Source organism: Balaenoptera musculus, chromosome 5 (assembly GCF_009873245.2).
Source record: "Balaenoptera musculus isolate JJ_BM4_2016_0621 chromosome 5, mBalMus1.pri.v3, whole genome shotgun sequence".
NCBI classification, from domain to species: Eukaryota; Metazoa; Chordata; class Mammalia; order Artiodactyla; family Balaenopteridae; genus Balaenoptera; species Balaenoptera musculus.
Genome location: NC_045789.1, coordinates 46,809,368 through 46,831,536, shown reverse-complemented (window position 1 = coordinate 46,831,536; position 22,169 = coordinate 46,809,368). Strand labels below are relative to the sequence as shown.

At 32.5% G+C, this 22,169-nt stretch overlaps 1 protein-coding gene across 8 annotated transcripts in view; it reads right to left on the bottom strand.

Moving 5' to 3' along the window:
- Nucleotides 1-22,169, bottom strand: part of CNOT6L (CCR4-NOT transcription complex subunit 6 like) — a 110,488-nt gene that overhangs the window by 34,532 nt on the left and 53,787 nt on the right. For all 8 annotated transcript variants that reach the window (XM_036852511.1, XM_036852508.1, XM_036852505.1 and 5 more), the window contains 2 exons: nt 20,899-20,984; nt 4,836-4,925 (listed from right to left, as the gene is read on the bottom strand). In XM_036852511.1, the coding sequence (XP_036708406.1) occupies nt 4,836-4,925; nt 20,899-20,984 (176 nt within the window). The remainder of the gene's footprint in view (nt 1-4,835; nt 4,926-20,898; nt 20,985-22,169) is intronic.

The window sequence follows — 22,169 nt, the reverse complement described above, 5'->3', positions numbered from 1 at the left end:
TCAAGAAGATGTAGCAATCCTAAATATGTATACATCAAACAACACCACTTCAAAATACATGAAGCAAAGACTGACAAAGCTGAAAGGAGAAACAGACAAATCCACAACTATGGTTGGCAATTTCAGCACTATAACATCTGGTAAGACTACTAGATAGAAAGTTACAAAAAATATAGAGGAATTAAATACCACCAGCAACCGGCATGATCTAATTTGCATGTGTAGAATACTCCACCCAACAAGCCACAAAATATATACTTTTTTCAAGCACTCATGGAACATTCACCAAGACAGACAATAAAACAAACCTCAAGAAATTTAAAAGAATTGAAATAATACAGAATGTTTCCCAACTGGTCCCAAACTGGAATCAAACAAAAAGTAACAGACAACAGGAAATTAAGTAACATATTTCTAAATAATCCATGAGTCAAAGATGAAGACTCAGAGGAAATTTTTTTTAAAATACACTGGACAGAATGAAAATGAAAATACAACATATCAAAATGTATGGAATGCAGCTAAAGTAGTTCTGAGAGGGAAGATTATAGTGTATAGTGCTACATCCTTACATTGAAAATGAGGAAAGATTTCAAATCGACAATCTAAATTGTTACTTCAAACAAGAAAAAGAACAAAATAAACCCGAAGTAAGAAGACCAAAGAAACTACTACGATATAGGGATACAGAAAGGTTTAACATAGAAAAAACAGAGAAAGATATACAGTGCAAATTCTAACCAAAATAGAACTCATGCAGCTGTATTTTTTTCATGTAGCTATATTAATATGAAAGTAATAAGAACAGCATAATGATAAAAGTTTCAAATAACCAGAAAGATGGAACACATGAAAATATATCCTCAATATATGTAATGAAAAGTTGTAAGAACTACAAGAAGAAATAAACAAATCTATAATCAAAGTGGGAGATTTTAACACAGCTCTATTAGTAATGAATAAAAACAAAGTAATCATTAAGTATATATAACACATTCAAATTAGCAAACTTTAATATACATAGGATGCTGTACCAAACAACTATAGAATGCACATTCTTTTTAAGTACATATTTAACATTTATAAAAAGTAATTAAGCATGAGCTGGCTAATATATAACATATTTTTAGAATTTAAATCAGAGTATGTTCTTTGACCACAGTGGAATTAAGCTAGGAATCAGTGACAAAGAAAACTAGAAAAACTCCCCTAAAAATAAAAAAATAAACTTCTAAATGACTCATCAGTCAAAGAAGAAATGAGAGCTTGGAGAAAATATGCTGAACTGAATGATAATGAAAATCATACAAATTAGAACTTGCAGGATACAGCTAAAAGTCATGTTTAGAGGGAGATTTATTAATGAATACATCAGAGAAAAAAAAGTCTAAAAGTGAAAGATTTAGGTGTTATAAGAAGTTAGAAAGAAAACAGCAAATGAAACCCAAAGAAAGCAGAAGGAAAAAATAAAGATAAGAAATTACTGATAGTGAAAAAAAAGTATGATAGAGATGACCAAAAAAGCTAAAAATTGGTTCTTTTCTTCAAAGAAAATATTGATAAATCCCTGGACAAGACTATTCATGAAATAAATAGAGGCAACACAAACAACTAGTATCTGGAATGGAAAAGAGACATCACAATACATTAAAATGGACATTAAAACCTCATAAAAAGATATTCTGAACAACTGTATGCCAATAAATTTGAAAAATGAGATAAAATATTCAAATTAACAAAAAAAACTTTCAGAAACTGATAAAAAGAGAAATGGAAAATCAGACGAGTATTATAGTTATTAAAGAAATTAAATCAGTAATTGAAACTGCCTACAAAGGAACCCCAGGCTCAGATGTATTCTACCAAATATTTAAGAAAGAAAGAATACCAATCTTAAATAAACTCTTCTAAATAACAGAAAATGAGGAAATAATCCCCCAAAACTTTAATGAGGCCAACATAACCTTTATATCAAAACTTGACAAGAAAAATTACTGGCCAGTCTCACTCAAATACACATGCAAAAAATCCTAAGTAAAATATCAGCAAACAGAAACAGGGATATATAAAAAGAATAATAATATATTACAAGTTACTTGGGCTTATTCCAGGAATACAAAGGTGGTAATATGAAAAACCATCAATGCAATTACCAAATGAACAGAATAAAGGACAAAAATTTTATACTCATCTTAATAGAAAAAAAGCATTTGATAAAACTCAACATTTATTCATATTAAAAAATAAGACTCTCTTAGCAAACTAGGAATAGAAGAAAATCCTTAATCTGTTTAAACTATCAATATAAAAACTACAGTGAACATCATACTTAATCATAAATTATTAAAAGCTAATAAATTATGAAATTAGACAATGATTCCCATTATCACCACTTTTAGTTAGCAGTTTACTGGTGGTCTTAGCAAGTGCAATAAAGAAAAAGAATAAAAGATATAAGAATTAGAAAAATAATATTAAAAGTAGAATTTACAGATGATATGATTGCATAAATTGACATTAAAATGCATTAGGATTAAAAAGAATTGAGCAAAGTGGTTGAACACATATTTAGCAAGTGTTCAGCAAGGTGGGAATACCAAGAAGTATACAAAACTCAACTGCACTAAACAAATCAGCAATATCCATTAAGATACTATTTATTTTCAAAAAGACTATAAAAGCATCAAAAAAGTCAATACCTAGAATAAATGTAATAAAAAATGCACAAGACCAATACACAGAAACCTAAAACTAAATAATGAGATAAATTAGAGAAGGCACAATAAATAAAAGAATATTCTACACTGTTAGATTAGAAAACCCAGTGTTGTAAACATGTCAATTCTTTCCAAAGTAGTCTACAGTTGACCCTTGAACAATATGGGGGTTAGGGGCCCTGACTCCTGTACAGTCAAAAATTTGCATATAACCTTACAGTCAGCCCTTCATATCCACGGTTCCACACCACAGATTCAACCAAACGTGGATCCTATAGTACTGTTCATTGAAAAAAAAATGTGCATATAAGTGGACCCGTGCAGTTCAAACCTGTGTTGTTCAAGAGTCAACTGTATCCCCAATCAAAATCCCTACACTTGGGGGAGGGAAGAAATTTGAAAAGCTGTTTCTAGCAATTTTAATGAAAATACAAGGCAAAAGAAGCATGGGGCCAAAACTAGCCAAGACTTTATAATCAAATCAAGAGGGAAGACTTACTCTACTGTATCTCAAAACATTTTATAAAACTGCCATAATTAACAACAACGTTATACTGCCATAAAGACTAGTGGAAGAGAACAAAAAATAGAGAATCTAGAAATACCATACAAACATTGATGATTCATGACAAAGATGGCACAAAAAAACAGTAATGAAAGGACAGTCTTTTCAATAAATGGCTAAGGGTTAATTTAATACACACATGGAAAAACTGACTCCTGTGTTACACAAACATCAATTCTGGGAAGACTATAGCTCTAAGTGTTGCAAGTAAAAAATGGAGTTTTTCGATACTAACATAGGAGAATACATTCATGAGCTTGAGGTAGAGAAAAATTCTTAAAGAGAACACAAAAGCAGTACCACACTAGAAAGATCAATAAAGCAGAGTATGTTAAATTTTTTCTATTCATCAAGAGACAAATTAAGAGAGTGAAAAAGCAACAAGAGCACCAGAAAAGGTATTTGCAACATATGTATCAACAAACAGCTTATATCTAAAACACATGAAAAACTCCTTAAAAATTACACACACACACCACACATGCCATATGGCTGGGTCAACAGGCTATATCCATAGAGACAAGAGATACTTAATTTTTAAACAACAAGGAAATAACATACACATGCTTTGTATACAACTAACAGCCACATATTCTTAATTTCTTACTGAAAGGATTTCTCTAATAAGTTTGTTATCTCTCTCATCAATCAACCAAAAAACTTTTAAATAACATTAATTTGACTTCACCTTATTGTAAATCTTACGATTTTTTTTTTTAATTTTGTATGTAGGTGGGTGTCTTCTATGATACAATTAAAAAGAGAACAGCCAAAATATTGTGATGATGGCCTCTATGCTGGGATCTAGATTTCTCTAGCTCTGTTTCAAGATTCTGTGTTTTAGAAAGACATTATTCCAAGAAAAATATCTGAATTTAGTAGCATCTCCATTCTTTTAAATGTATTTTGAGTGTTTAAACAAACAAAAAAGTTTTAAGTCAAATACTTAATAGCTTTCTTACATTAAAAATTTTTCATCTAGAATATCACTATTTTGATCAGATAAATCTGGTGTTCTTAATTAAAATCTTGCTTTCAAAATTTCCACAGATGTGTAGTGAATCAAACAAGTCATTTCATTCATGAAAAATGTGCACAATGTGTGGGTTCCAAACATTCTGCATCAAATTCAAACAATTGATAACTATGTATCTTTGTGATTAAGAGCAAGACAATCTTGAGTTCACAGCTCTGGCATTAATCAGCTGTGTACTTAGGTAATACTTTATTCTCTGAATCTCAGAATTTGCATCTGTATAATGCCAGTAAAAATTCCTACCTCCTATGTTCCTAAAAAGATTCAACAAGATAATGTAACTAATGATCCTAACATAAAGCACTCAGTATGTGAAAAGAAGAGTGTCCCACTACCATGGAATATACTAACGCCAGAAACTTCAATCCTATAAGCAGTTATAAAAAAATGGTCAGATGCCTACAATAAAAATTTTTAAAAATAATAATAACAACAACTAAAAAATAAATGGTCAGAAGCTCTTAAGCAACATGTGATCTATTAGCTAACGGTAATATCTGTAGAGTTTAATATTTACCTGCAAGATTGTCAAGCATGAAGTTCAGTAGCTTTCGGGTTCCATCTGGGTCCTGGTATAAATTGAGAATATCCTGTGATAAAGGATTGCCTAAAGACGAAGAGAAAAATAAAATCTGTAAGAGCTACAATTGGAAGACAAAACAAATGTACACTATAAAACAAAATACTAATTTTCTAAAGTGAAGTTTACTGTACTTAATCTGTTACATAAATTTAAAGAAATCATAGAATTAAATACTCTTTGTTGATAAAGTCATAAAGAAAAACTTCAAAAGAATTATTTCTTTCCAGATTTCAGTTTATACTGTATACCTATAATTGGGGGGGGCAAAATCACATATATACATACATACATACATACATACATACACACACACACATACACATATTAATCTTGGTCAGTTCTGAAGTAATATCAAAACTTGGCACCCTTAAGTAACCCATAGGTTCTACATTTATCTTTGAAGATAATACTCTAACTGAAAGAAAAACAGCCTTGTATGAGAAAGAACGAGTGATATCATAAAAAAGGAGGGTCTTCCTAGTTAGAATATTTATACTACACATGGAGAAAAGGAAGGTATTTCAAGTGAAAAGAAAACCTATCATTACCAAGATGAGTTAATGAAATGTAGAGGGAAATAAGAATTTTTTTTATGACAGTGATCAGGGGTTATCTGAATACTGAGAGTACAGATATATCAAATTTCAAAAAACTAACTACTGTTAACAGTCTATATATTCTTTTAAGAAATAAAGGCGGTATTTATTAAGACAAGCATGCAAAAATAGTCTAGCAAACAGATTTGAAAAAATAAAAATTGTAGAAGTTTCAGAAATGAAGTTTCTAACTATTAAAACAAAATCTTCAATATAACACACACCAATCAGAATAGCTAAAATTAAAACGCAATGACCAACGAAGTGGTTAGAAAGAATGTGAAGTACCTGGAACTCTCAGAAGTTGCTGGTGAAAGTGTAAAATAGTACAACTATGGTGAAAATCTGGTTAGCAGCTTCCAACTGACTTGAAAGTGGGAAAAAGAAACTTCCTGGGTTGATGGAAATGTTCTACATCTTGAGTTAGGCAGTTACGTTTGTCAAAATTAGTCAAGCAGCATACTTAAGTATTTGGGTATTTTACTGTATGTAATTATAACTCAGTAAAGTACTAGGGGAAAAAACCATGAGTGAGTTAGGCAGTAGATGACATACAGCTGAAAATAAAATAAGTGAACAGGAAAACCATATTCAAAGAAATTACCCAGAATGCATCACTGAGCATCAAGAAAATGTAAAATATGAGACAATAAAAATATGGGAGTTAGAACAAGAAATCTTAATATACGTTGAACTGGAACTCTAGAAAGAGAGAACAGTAATTTGGTTTCTGGTCCGACATGTAAAGAGACTGGAAGTTGTCACTCTCACCTCCACAACTGAGGTCACAGGGCAAACTGCTGTCCTGAACACAAGCAGGGCCCTATACTTTGCTGCATTTTACTCCCCGGGGTCCTACTGGGTTCTCACTATAAAGACTGGAAAAAAACCCCTTGTGCTTCTGTTAGGGGAGAGGGAAAGTAATGTTCTCCTTAACCAATTCTGCCCACAAGGGAAACCATTTTACCAAAGTATAACCAAGTGGGGTTTTACCAAAGCCTAACCAACCCAATATTTCTCTTATCCCACTCCAGCCCCCTCTAGCGTGTGGGGAGGGAGGATACCCAACTCAGACTCACCAAAAGACTGAGACCTAATCATAGGACTAGAGGACTCTTCTTCTCCTTCACACTTTATCACATCAACAGAGCTCCTATGTAACAAAGGGTTAGAGCTCAAGAACTGCAAGCCTCAGACCCTAGTTAAAGAGTCTCTGGGAAAACCCAAGGATAACAGAAGCGACAAAAACAAGGACATGAGAGGAAATTTTAGATTCTGACACACAGATGGAATAAACAGTAAACACATTCTAACTCCTAGCCAGAAGGAGATTAGAGAAAGAGGAGAAATGAGAGAGGCAATATTCAAAAAGAAAAAGGCTGCAAACTTTCAAAAGCTAACTTTTTAAAAATTGAATAAACTTATACAAGAAGCACAATATATACAAAGAAGTTTACGAAAACTTTCATTTTACGTTGTACTGCAAACTAGAGAATGCCACTGGCAAATACAAGACTTTAAAACCAGATAGGGAAAAAGGATCAATTACTTCTAAAGAAAAAAATATGAGAATGCCAACAAAATTCATTAACAACAACAGAATACAGTACAGTAACAGTAACAATACAGTAGAATAATATCTCTAAAGAGTTGCAAGATGGTATTTGAGACTTTAATACTCCTCTACCAGTCACCAATATAAAAAGTAGACAGAAAATCAATAAAAATGAAGAAGACCCTAACAACACTGTCAAACAACTAACTGATATCTATATAATACTCTACTCAAACACAAGAAGATATACATTCTTTTCGAGTACACATGAATATTCACCAAGAGAGACCATACTTTGGGCCAGGAAACAAACTATAACATATTTAAATGAAATGAAATCACACAAAGCATACTATCCGACCATAACAAAACTAGAAATCGACAACAGACAGACATCTGGAAAATCCCCAAGTACTTTGATACAACTAAATCAGTGTTTAGAGGAAAATTTATAGCATCAAATGCTTATATGAGAAAAGAAAAATCTAAAATCAGTGACCTAACCTCCATATTAAGAATCTAAAAAAAGAAGAGCAAATACACCCCCAAAGAAACCAAAAGGAAGGAACTAATAAAGAGCCAAAATCTATAAAATCTAAGATAGGAAAACAACAGATTCCTACTGAACCCAAAAGATGGTTCTTTGAAAGAGGCAATAAAATTGACAAACCTCTCTTTGACCAGGACAAAAAGACACAAACTATAAACATCAAGAATGAAAGACAGAACAGCCCTTGAGACATTAAAAGGATAGAGAATATTAAAAACTATTTATGTGCATAAATTCAACAACTTAGAAGAAATGAATAAGTTCCTTCTAAGACAGAAACTACCACACCTCATAAAGAAATGGATAGAGAACAGCAAAAACGGCAGAGAAGAACTCCAAAATTTTGCCCCTCCACAAAAGCAGTATCAAAAACCAAAAAAGCTAGCAAAAATTGCAGACTCAACTATTTCAGAACTCTGGAAATTAACTAAATGATTACGGCAACCCAGGGGGTCAAGCAAAAAGGACAGTGATTTGTGGAGTTTTAAACCTTCTCCTGGTCCCTCATTGCCAGGGCAGCTTGGCAGCCACTTTGGAGCAACCAAAACTGAGCTGGAGCACTCTCAAAGCCTCATTCCCAAACACTAGTCATTATCTGACCTGTGTGGTGGTTCTTCTACTCTTGCATAGTGTTATAAGACTTCTTCCTGGAGGAGAAGGAGGAAACTATTACTGGCAAATGTTTTAAATTTGTAGGTGTCCAAGGTCATGGAAACAGTTGGGGCAAACAACAGACTAACCAAAAAGCTTAAAAGGAAAAACTTGGGAATGAGATGTCAGTACGTGCTCCAAAAAGCTCTGACATACTCCTGGGACTCTAGAAGGTCATATGGACATGGAGGCCTACGCACATGCTCAGGAAAGACCTAAAAATAGCCTAAGTTCTCACCTCTGTCTGACCTTGAGGCTTTGCAATGAAGGAAGTGAAGGACAAGGCAGAGTTATAAACTTCTTGGCTGAGTAATGAAGGTGAGCCCCAAAACACACACCGAGCCACTTGGCCAGGAGTGGGAGACTTACTGGTTACAGGCAGTTAAGGAAATCTCTGTCCAACCATTAGCTGACCATAAACTGAATAAAAAGACTTCAATGGCCACACATGACAAAGCATACAAAATTTACAGAATTAGTTCTGAAAAGTCACTAAAGCAACAAACAACAAATAAAACAAGCAGCAGCAACAGACAACCCTGGGAAAGGGAGAGAGTCTAATTCCAAAGTTGCTGCATTATTTTAAATGTCCAGTTCTTAACAAAAAAAACCTATGAAACATACAAAAGAAACAAGAGAGTATGTCCCATACTAAGGGAGAAGAGCCATCAATAAAAACTGTCCCTAAGAAAAATAAAAATTGTACCCAAGGACTTAACAGAAAACACTTTGAAAATCCACTATTTTAATATGCTTAAAGAGCTGAAGAAAACCATGTCTAAAGAATTAAAATGAAGTATGAGAATGATATCTCACCAAACAGAGAATATCAAAATAGAAACAGAAATTATAAAAAGGAACCAAATAGAAATTATAAAACAAAACAAAACAAAATCACTAGAAGGGCTCAAGAGCAGTATTGAACAGGTAGAAGAAAAGATCTGTGACCCTGAAGAGAGGTTAGTTGAAGTTACACAGTCTGAAGAAAAGAAAAAAGAATGAAGAAAAATTAACAGAGCTCAGAGATCTATCAGACAACAAGTGTACCAACATATGCAAAATGGGAGTCCCAGAAGAGGAGGAGAAAAAAGAACAGGAAAAAAATGTAAAGAAAAAATGGTCAAAAGATCCCAAATTTAAAGAAAAGCATTAATAGAAGAAGCTCAATAAACTCCAAGTAAAATAAAATGTAAGTGAGATCTACTCCTGGACAAATTATAATAAAACTGTGCAAAGTCAAAGAAAGAAAGAGAATCTTGAAAGCTCTAAGACAGAAGTGACACATGGTATACAGATCCTCAAAATAAGATTAACAGCTGGTTTCTCATCAGAAACCATGGAGGCCAAAAGGCAATAGAATAACATATTCAAAGTACTGAAAGGGGAAAAAAACCCAAAAAAAAAAAAACTATCAACCAGGAATTCTATATCCAGCAAAAATATCCTTCAAAAATAAAGGGGATAGTAAGACATTCCCAAATAAACAAACAGAGTTTCTCACTAGCAGACCAACCCTACAGGAAATACTAAAGAGATTCCTCTAACTGAAATGAAAGGACACAGGACAGTAACTTGAATCCATATGAAAAATCAAGAGTACCAGTAAAGGTACTCTACATAGCACATATAAAAGACAGTATAAATGTAATTTTTGTTTTTAATTTTTTTTCCTGAGATAACTGCATACAGCAATAATTTTATATCTATGTCGATGGGCACACAATGTAAAAAGATGATATTTGTAATGATAACAGCATAAAAGAGAAGTGAATGGAGTTACAGGTGCAAAGTTCTTTTATATTATTGAAACTAAATTGCCATTGATCCAAATTAGATTGCTGTAAACTAAGATGTTAATTGTAATGCTCAGGGTAACCACTAAGAAAATAACTCAAAGTAACACAGTAAAAGAAACAAGGGAATTAAACTGTACACTGGAAAATATCCATTTAGCACAAGAGAAGGCATTAATTGAGGAACAGTGGAACAAAAAGGACATAACACATACAGAAAACAAACAGCAAAATGACTGACATGAATCCTACTTTATCAGCAAATACATTAAATGTAAGTGGATTAAACTCTGATTAAAAAGCAGAGATTAGCAGAATGAATAATTAAACATGATTCATTATATGTTATCCAGAAGAGAGACACTATAGATCAAAGACATAAATAGAAAGTAAAAGCACAGAAAAAGGTATGACATGCAAACAGTAACCAAAAGAGAGCTGAAGTAGCTACACTAAGACAGGGATAACCTCAAAGTCTTGTATCAATGAAAGAAACTGAATTAGTAGTTAAAAACTTTTCAACAAAGAAAATTTCAGGCCCATATAGTTTTACTGGAAAATACTACCAATAGTATAAGAAAGAAATAATACAAATGGAAATGCTTCAAGAAAATAGAAGTGTTAGTAACAGTTTCCAACTCATTTTACGAAGTCAGTAGTATCCTTATCAAGCTAGACAAAAACATTGTAAAAAAAAAAAAAAAACTACAGAATGCCTTACAATCATAAATGTATAAATCCTCAACAAAATACTAGCAAGTCAAATCCAGTAATATATTAAAAACAAAATACATTATGGCTAAGTGGTATTTAAAATGGGAATAGAAGGTGAGTTCTACCTCTTGATAGAAGTCTGATTATTATTGAAAAACCACCAACGTAATTCAGCATATAAACAAAGTAAAGAAGAAAAGTTATGATCATTTCAACAGTTGCAGAGAAAGTATCTGACCAAATTCAACTTGCATCAATGACAAAAATCCTCAGCAAAAGTGAAGAAATAGAAGGAAAATTTATTTAACCTGAAAAAGCATCTACCAAAAAACTTGCAGTTGATATAATTCATGGTGAGAGACTGAACGCCTTCTCCCTAAAGTTAAGAACAGGGCAAGGACATGCACTGTCATCACTTCTATTTAATATTGTCCTTGCCAGTGTGATAAGGCAAAAAATAAGGAAAGGAAGAAATGAAAAGGTCTCTATTCACAGATTAAAAGGTTGTAAAAGTTCCTAGAAGTAATAAGTTTACTAATGTTGTAAGGGATAAGGTCAATATACTTTTAAATGAATTGTGTTTTAATTCTATAAAATATCAATGGGTAACTGGAACTTTTAAAAGTAGTATCATTTACAATAGAATTGAATATCAAGTAAGTAGCAAATCCAACAACAATATATAAATCTAGCAAAATATTTACAAAACATCAAAAAAATAAAGAAGACCTGCGTAAATAGAGAGGTACACTGTATTCATAGATTGGAAGACTCAGTATTAAGTCTCAAGATTAACATACTGATTCTAACTCCAAACTGATCTACATATTCAGTACAATTCAAATAAAAATTCTAGCAGGGTATTTTGCAAAAATCATAATCTGATTCTAAAACTTATACGGAAATGCAAAGCATTTAGAGGTGTCAACGTAATTTTGAAAATAACTACAGAGTTGGAGAACACATACTATATAATCTCAGGGCTTACCACAAAGCTGCAGCAATCAAACATTTTGGTATTGGCATAGATCAGTGGACAGATTATGTATCTAGCAGTAGACCCACCCACATAAATTTGGGTCTAATGAATTTTGACAAAGTTACAAGAAAATCCACATGGAAAGCATAATCTTTTCAACAAATAGTGCTGTAATGACTGGATGTACATATGCAAAAGAACAAACTTTGCACCATACTTACAAAAATTAACTTAAAACAGACCCCAGACCTATATGAAAAACCTAATTATAAAATTTCTAGAAGAAAATCTTCATGGACTTGGGTGAGGTAAATACATCTTAGATGTACTTGGGTGAGGTAAATACATCTTTGGTGTATTTGGTAAATACACCAAAGACATAATCCATAGATGAAAACAAGTGATAAATGGGACCGCATCGAAATGGAAAATTGCTCTTTAAAAGGCCCTGTAAAGAAAATAAACATACAAGCCACAGATTGGGAGAAAATATCTGCAAAACATACTTTAAAAAGGACTTGAATCCAAAACATATAGTAAACTCTCAAAATCTCAGTAATTAGAAAAAAAGCAACTCAATAATAAAACTAGGCAAAATATGTGAATAAACACTTCCTTCACCAATGAGGACATACAGATGGCAAATAAACACATGAAAAGTATAATTACTCATTAGAGAAATGACAAGCTAAACCACAATGAGATGTTACATCCTACTAGAATGAAAAATTTACCAAAAAATTGATAATACCAAGAAGTACTGACAAGGATGCACAGCCAACTAAAACTCACTCATATTTTTGGCAGGAATACAAAATGATAAATCCACTATGTTGGATTATCACACAAACAGTCTGGCAGTTTCTTATGAAGTTCAACATACACTTACCATACCACCTGGCAGTTCCAGTCCTAGGTATTTACCCAAGTAAAATAAAACTTACTTCACACAGAAATCTATACAAATGTTTACAGTGCCTTTATTTCTAATCACTCATAACTGGAAACAACCCAAATGTCCTTCAACTTGTGAACAGATAAAAATCGGTGGTATATCCACACAATTGGATACTACTCAGCAACAGAAATGAGCTACTGAAATACACAACAAGATGGATGAACCTCAAATACATTATGTTAAATGAAAGAATACAGACTCAAAAGGCTACATACTATGTTTCCATATATGACATTCTGGAAAAGTAGTTGCCAAGGGCTAAGAGTGGCATAAGGTATTGACTTCAATGAACACAAATGAATTTTGGAGGGTGATAGAACAGTTCTATTTCTCAATTGTAGTGGTGGTTATGCAACTGCATACATCTGTCAACATTCACCAAATGTGAATGTCTGTCAACAAAGAGGTCAATTTTACTACATACATATATTTCAGTAAAAAAGCTGCTAAAAATTTAATTTTTCTAAAATATATTCAAGGTATAATTTCAAGAGTGACCACTGAGAGTCCAGAAATAGAATGTACAAATCCCACACCAACAGAAGTATATAGATCAAGAAACAAACAAGGGGGAAAAAAATCTGTTTTTAGAAAGGCAAAAAGAAAACAAAAAATCACACAAAGAATGGAATCAAAAAGTAGGATGGCAACCAGACAAAAATATCAGTAATTGCAATAGAGGTAAGGCAATTGGTCTGAACCCACACATTAAAATAGTCAGACTGGATTAAAAACAAAGACCAGTTATATACTTTTTGTAAGAGACACACCTAAGCATAAGTACACAGAAAGGTTGAAAGTAAACAAAGGAGAAAAGATGTATTATACAAACATTAACCAAAAGAAAACTTGCATAGCTATAATATGAGACAAAAAAGACTGTAAGATGAAAACCCTAACAGGAGGCTCATGACCTAATATCAGGTTCAATTTACCAGAAGGTATAGCAATATATAGGCATAGTTGGTATACTTAATAAAATAAACTCAAAGGCTATAAGCAAAAGCTGACTGAAGTACATGGGGAAATGAACAAATTCAGCATTTAAATGGAAATTTTAGTATATATACCTTAATTATTAAAAGAGCAAACAGTCAAAAATTTATAAAGATACAGCAAATATGAGGAACACAGCAGCTAACAAATTTGATCTAATGGAGAAACATATAGATCTGTACCTAACAATTAGAGAAACAATACTCTTTTCAGATGCAGTAAAACATTTATAAAAATTGATCACATACTAGCCCATAAAGCAGGAATCAACAAATGTAAAAGAACTGGTTCATACAGGTTACCCTAACTGCCTATAATGCAATTAAGTTTAAAGTTAACAATAAAGAAAGGTAAATTTAAAATCACATGGGCATGGAAATTTTAAATAACTGATGAGTCAAAGAAGATATGATAACCTATATTAATAATACTTAGGCAAAAATGATGAGAATATTTCATATCAAAATCATGGGATGCCAAATAAATTTATAGTCTTGCCAAAAAAATTTATCGTCTTAACTGCTTATATTTATTTGAAAATAAGGAAATCTAAATATGAATAAGCCATATATCCAACTTAAAAAGAGAAAAAAGGAAAAAAAACTATAATAAATCCAAACAAAACAGAATAAAGAAAAACAGAAACAAACCAGTTTTTAAAAAATAAAAGCCAATATTGACTCACTGAAAAGAATGTAACCAACAAATCCCTGGGGAGACTAAATCAGAAAAAAAGATAGAAAGCACAAATAATCTTACTAATGAAGAAGGGGGTAATATAAACAAAAGAGTCTAAAAATATATCAAGAGAATAGTATGAACATTTTTATGCAAATTTGAAAACTTTAAAAAGTTGAAAAATTCCAATACTACAGATACAGTCCAAAAAAACTGACTCTTCAGCAATTAGAAGACTCAATGATTCTTTTTTTTTTTTTTTTTTTTTTAAATATATTTATTTCATTTATTTATTTTTGGCTGCGTTGGGTCTTCGTTACTGTGCGCGGGCTTTCTCTAGTTGCGGTGAGTGGGGGCTACTCTTCACTGCGGTGGCTACTCTTGCTGCGGAACACCGGCTCCAGAGCGCAGGCTCAGCAGTTGTGGCGCACGGGCTTAGCTGCTCCGCGGCATGTGGGATACTTCCAGGACCAGGGATCGAACCCGTGTCCCCTGCACTGGCAGGCGGATTCCCAACCACTGCGCCACCAGGGAAGCCCCAACTCAATGATTCTTATCACTACAAATACACTGAGGTGATAGTTCCACCAGGCAATGGTAGTTTTATAGTCTTGTTCCACCAAAATTTCAAGGAACAGATTAATTCAATATTATACAAACTCTTTGAGAAAATTGAGTAAGAACAGTAAGAACACATGTCTATCTTATTTATGAACATACATGAAAAATTCCTTTAAAAAGTTAATGTGAAAGGCAGTCCGTCAGGGTCCCTGTGCTTCCCCCCTTCATTCTTTGTGAGTGCAACAGATTCTGAAACTTATCTGTCTCTTGATACTGAGCAGTTTCTATAGCTAGTTAAATAGGGAACTAAACAGGTAAAGGCAACCAGAGCAATACTTCCATATAACTCTTTGTACCCTTGGAGAAGCAGGACTAGTTGTTTTGTTTTGGGTTTTTTGCAGCTAGCTACAATATTTGCTGCTTGCTTGAAAAGTGCTGCACCTTTGGACTTAGATTACTCAATTGCAATGCAAACTCTTTGTGTATACAGCATGTGTCTGGGTCCACCTTGTTGCTTGAGTGATAATGTTCTCTGTCTCTGACCCAAGAGTCTCATGTCTTCTACCATTATCCATGAAACAATAATTGGCTAACTTATTAGCTTGTAATAGGGTAAAATCTCAGAGCCTTAACAGTTCTTGACAAACACTATCAAAATAAATCCAGCAGTGTATAAAAGCACCAAGTTGGGTTTACCTCAGGAATGCAAGTGTGGTTTAAAGGGGCAGGTTGGGGGGATGCTTACATATAATTTACCACTTCAATATATGAAATGAGAAAATAATGTAATCATCTCAATAGATGAAGAAAAGCATTTAATAAAATTCAGCACCTGAATAAGGATTAGCAAAGTAGAAACAGAAGGAAACTTCTAGAACCTAAAAACTTTTTACCAAAAATATAGAGCAAATATTCTTAATGGAAAAATATTAGAAACATTTCCTTTAAAACTGGGATTAGAAGCATGCCCAGTATTAATGCAATATTGTATTAAACACGCCAGTACATTACAATAAGGAAAAGAAATTATAAGAATTTGAAAGGAACAAAGTCTTTATCAGCAGATGAAATCATTATCTGCATACAATACCTAAAGAATTTGTAGACAAACTTTTAGGAAGAATGAGAATTTAGCCAAGAAGGCTTACTGTAAGATCTTTTTTCTCTTTAATGGTAATTCGTATACCCCAACAGCAAACAGGCAGAAAAAGCAACTTAAAAAAGACATGGTTTCTAAGAGGAACAAAAAAACTTATAAAGTATCTAGAAACAAATCTACAGAAGATATGCCTGAACAGTGTGCAGAAAGTTATAAAATTTTATTCAAAGACATTAAATAAGATCTAAATAAATGGAGAGAATGCACAAATTCATGGATAGGAAGACTCAATATAATTAACATGTCAATTTTTCTTAAATTGATCCAGACATTCAATGCAGTTCCAAAGTCCGAACAGCATTTTTTGTGAAACTTAACAAGCTGTTTCTTATGTATGAGGAAGATTCAAGGCACCCAAACTGCCAAGACATTGCAAAAGTAAAATGTAAAGGGACTTCCCAAAAGAGATATCAAATCTTAGTATAAAGCCATAGTAACAATTATGACAAGGTAGTAATCAGTGCAAGGTTAGACAAACTGACTACTGGGTACAGAGAATGGAGATCCCAAAACAGGCCTACTACACATTGCTGATATATGAGAGAGGTGACTTTGCTGATCAGTGGGAAAAGGGAAAAACTAGTCACTAAATGATGTTGAGACAACTGGTTATTCACAAGGAAAAGACAAAATGAGATCCCTCCCAAAATTAGACCTCTCACACCATGTTAAAATATCAACTCCAAATGAATGAAAGAATTAACTATGAAAAGCAAAACTTTACAACAACTTTTAAGAGATAATATAGAAAAAGTATTTTTGACTGGGGTAGGGCAGGATTTCTTTAATAAAACATAAGATGCACTAGTCACAAAAGAAAAGACTTTTAAATTCATCTACAATAAAAAAAATCAAATCTATTCATTGAACAATACCAACAAAGAAAACAGAAAGAAAAGCCAGAGTGGAAGAAGACATTTACAATACAGAATAGACAAAAGTTAAAAATTCCAAGTGAAAATAAGCAAAAGATATCAAGAGCAATTTCAGAGAAGAAACGTGGCCAATACATATATGAAAAGATTCTCAGTTTTATTATCAATTAGGAAAATGTAAATTAAGAGTAGAACTAGAAACTGTTTCACACTTAATAATTGGCAAAACTTTAAAAATCTGACAATACTAAGTAAGTGTTGGGAAGAAGACAGAAAAATGGCAACTGTATTACTTTGGGGAGTATATTTTAGTACAGCTACTTTGTAAAATATTATGGCATTACCTAATAAAGCTAAGAATGTATAAAGTTTCTTTCTATAACCCAACAATTCCATTCCTAGGAACTCTATCAGGAGACATGTACAAGAATGTTCATGGCTACATTGCTTATAGTAGTCAAAAAAAGGTGGAAACAATCTAAATATCTATAGTAGAATGAATGAATTACAGCATATTCATATAACAGAATACAACACAGCAATGAAACAGACGAACTACAATTACACGCATGCATGAATGGTAAATACATAAAGTCAAATAAAACCAAGTCACAGAAAATTACATTCAGTAGGATTCCATTTATATAAAGGTTAAAACACCCTTAACAGATACATATATAAGCTCAGTATCTGGCACATAGTATGTGCTCATCAATACCTGTTGGATGACAGAAAGAAAACTAACAGAATTTAGGACAGTAATAACCTCTGGGAGAAGTGATGAAGATGTAATCAAGAAAAGGCACAAAGGAAACTTAAAAGATACAGGGGATCTACACCAACAAGGTTTGATTGTGCCTATTTCCCAATAATCTCACCAACAGTTATTTTATCAAATTTTTGGAATTCATCCAATCTGATAGGTAAAAATTGAGTATAGCTTCAATTTGCATTGTTATTACTATATAAGGTTGATCAACTTTCTAATTTTAGAGCCATCTGTAAATCCTCTTATATGAATTATTAATATGCTCTCTAATAGACTATCTTTTATTTACTGATTTCCAGAAGCTCATTATATAATACAGAAGAAAGTACTTTGCCTCCTATATGAGTGGCAATCGGATTTTTAAATGCATTTTTTAAAAAGGTACTGAGAACGTTAGATAATGGGTGTGTAGTTATTTATTTTATTATTTTCTTTAAAATGTTACTCTTTGTATATTATGATATATTTCATGAATTAAAAAGTTTACATAGTAAAAGAATCTTCAACTGCCATGGTCCATTTTATTTTAAGGGAGATAGGTAATTCTTAGAAGGAAGCTAGAAATCTTCACAATTATTGACGTTCTAAAGTTTTTATTATTTGGGGACATCAATGTTTAATGCCTGAGGGCAATTGTTTGGCCCATATGTCAGAGAAAGTATTGCTTTATACCTTAGGACATGAATTCTAAATTATTTAAAAATAACTATATGAGAATTGCTTTCACTTACACCTTTTCTTCCATAAAACTAATAGAGTTTGGATTTTTCTTTTAAGTGACTTAAAAGAACATTTCCAACTTCCTGGACTGGCCATGTTTGTAGTTTTTAAATTGGCCTTCCTATCCTAACTCTTCAAATACCCTACCCACCACACATACTCCTCAAGTCTCAAAATAGCATTTCTAAAAATTAACTTGTTGAGCCAGGAAGATCAAATTCATTATCAAAATTTCAGTATCTGTGTTTCAGAGGAAGACAGGAAATGTAAGAAAGGCACTCCTTTTTCTAGTTTCAAGACAAAATGGAATCTTAGAGGCAATCCATTTTCATTGTTTCTTTTAAATATATCAAAGTGCTATTTTAAGTGCTCCATTCTACTCCCTCCCCCTTTCTTTGGACACAAAGTACCACTATGTGGTTATTAAAACTGATTAAGAAATTATTTCAAGTTTTACCTTCCTAAGAATATAAAGCTACCATTCATTAGGAACATTTTATTCCTTCAATTCCTTCATAAAATCAATCCTGTTTTTACCACCTTAAAGTTTTGAAAGAAGGCAGGGACGGCTCTGGCTTTCTTTCACTTCTAAAAGGTCTTTGCTCTTCTGTACTGATCACCTGAACGTAAAATAGCACTGCCAGAAAAACAGATTCTCACAGAAGAGGAAAGGCTGCAGATAGGTATTTATATTGAATTTAAATTGAAGTTTAATGAAAAGGAATTTATCCATAGGCACGGACAAAGCTAAGTTACAGCTGGTAAAGCAGAGCTGGCGCCTGATTTGAAAGTCTAAAGTGAGATTTTAACAAATGTGAATCATCAGTAGACAAGGGACACTAGAATCAAAGTCCAACCAAAGACAGTAGTTTGGAAGACTAACATTTTAACTAGTAAAACAGAATGAAGAACCCAGGAGATAAAGGATATTAGAAAGATTCATTCAGTTGATACTAAGCATAAATTTTCTGAGAACATGTCTCTATATGAGATAACATGGAGTAGGGTTATGAAACAGTAAGATATATAATATTTGCTTTTCCAGGAAAGTTTTGTGGTATGAAGGGTAAGTCCAACTGGGTTCAATACCAAGGTAATCATTTGTCATTGACATGCTCTCCATCAAGATCAGGAGGAGGAAAACAGCTGTTCTGATTGATGTTGAAAGTAAGAAACAATAGTTATCCTTGGAGACAAAAAATATACAATTTATTATAATCAGTATGAAAGTGTGAATTCTGAAATCTAAGATTATAAAAAATGACAACCATTCCATACTTTTTAATAGAAACGAACAGACCTGCCCCCATTCCAACTCTAGCTGGATGGCTGTTTCAGCTACATTTACAAGAATAAGATTTAGCACATAGAGAATAAGGTGAAATGTCCCAACAGTTAAATTTCAAATGCCTTGGGTTAATTCTCAAGAAAATACTTTAGATAAAAAGTATTCCCCGTTATGTCTACTTCATACACGATAAAAAGCATCAGCAAATTCCTACAAAGAACCTAAAATCACAAGAGTTAGACCATTCATATAATTATCCAACTTATGAAGGGTTAACTGTATAAGGAAGCCTAACACCACTTTTGTCATTTCAACAAATAATGTCAGCAATCTTACCACTCTTATTCAAGCTTCTTTCTTAATGCTCCATTATATGACTTAAGCAAACGCAAACAGAACACGTTCATGAGACTCAGTAGTCTTTGAAGGAAAATAAAACATATGAAAGTGTATACTTTATAAGGCTTTGATTAATGTTCACTCCTCATTAGCACAGAAAATGTTTAACCAATACAGTAAATCTGTATTTAGTCCTCTGCATTCAAAATAAACCCTTCTTCCTATGCTATGATATAAGAGAAAAATATACAAATCTCAGTATTTATGTGATTTGAGTATGACTTTCATTCCAAACTGAGATGGTATCATCAGAGGAACATGCATTTTGGATTAATACACTATTTACAATAATTACACTTATTAGATATAGCTCATTTTTACTGTAATGTTTTCCCTCTTATAAACCTAATATGCCAATGCTATCTACTCTATCAAAACCAGACATTCTGGCTGAGGTTAAAATTTATTATGTTACATCACTGTTTTTTAATTTTTTTTTTTAATGGGAAAGAAACTACAGTGCTAAGTGTTAATGTAAACTATCTCCTCCAAGAAATTTCAGTAAAATATAAAAACAAAACAAAGCGAAAAACCCCGAAATTTCCCCCATTCAAGTTTGTTAAAATGATGGCAGCTTGTTGAAATCGTGAAGCTCAATTTGATACAGAAGAACCACTTTTCTTTCAAGAGGAATGTATAGTTACATTCTCAAAATTATACTAAAACCTGACCTAATTGTAACCAAAATGGTCTTTAAAAGGCTAAGAAAACCTGAATCCTGAGCGCTAATGCTATCATTTTTAAAAAATCACTCACCTTTCAAACCTAGAGTTTGTAGCTGGAAGAGCCGACCAAGTTCATAAGGCAAAACCCGTAACAGATTGTTATTTAAAAGCAATTCCCTGTTTTTTTTAAAAAAAAACAAAACAAAAAACTGTTTTAGTTTAATATATCAAACTTTATTAATACCTACAAGTCGTTGTTCTTAACCTGCCTTCTAACATAACATGAGTGATGTCTACATTCAGGGTATATTTCTCTACATTCATCCAAAAATGTTGTTAACTGCCACAATTATTAACAGTGTTTCTATGATTTACTCATTCTCTAGCACAGATTAAAATTAAAGGTATAGGAACTGTATGTCATTCTCAGGCTAAATATGCTCCCCTTTCTCTCTCACCCAAAATGCCTCTCAGATGCAAATCAGAGTGACACATATTTTATGGATCCAAAGACAGCAGATATCCTTGAACCTAGTCTCATTCATAGAAAAAAGTAACCTTTTTAAAATAAACTTCAGGATTTAACTATAGTAGCCAATTCCCTGTATCAATTTTTATAACAATACAACTATTATCACTTCAAGATACAACAGTCATTGACACAGGATATAAACATTAAAAATAAAGCATAGGATAGTATAAATAGGATAGCACAGGTAAGATCTGATTTATGATTGTGAAATTTTGGGCAGACTACAGAAAAAATAAACAGCCCCTGTAATTAATTAATGACCAAAAGGTATAAAATAAATGACTAAAAAGTATAAAAAACAACAAAAACACACAGTAAGGGGATGGCAAAAAACAAGATTTTTTAAATGATATTAAATATTTAATTTTAAACATGTGATAGCAATTTTTTAACATTACTATTCAGCAGATAAGAAAAGCAATCCTTGTTTTCATTGGGAACATTTATACAAGGTCTCAAGATTCCTATAAAATTTTCTCCTATGAAGAAATTCTTAAAGAATCCTGAAAGACTAGAAATAAATCCATTTATTATCAGGTTTTAAGATTTCCTTAAGGAGTTGTAATATACAAGTATACCTTGCCTTATAAAATAGATATGTTCCTAAAAGCTTTACTTATAAGCAAATCATTTTCCCAATTATTTCTCATTAGTCTAGACTAGTCTAGCCCCAATTAATTCTGATGAGATTTGTCACTTGACTGTAAAGCGAGACTTAGGTATTTTAGCCCTATCCCACCTCAAGTCTGTCAAAAGAAATTGGTAATACAAGCACATTTCTAGCCAGAAACCTCCAAATTTAAAGGAAGAAAGGAAAAGAAGCGTTCAAT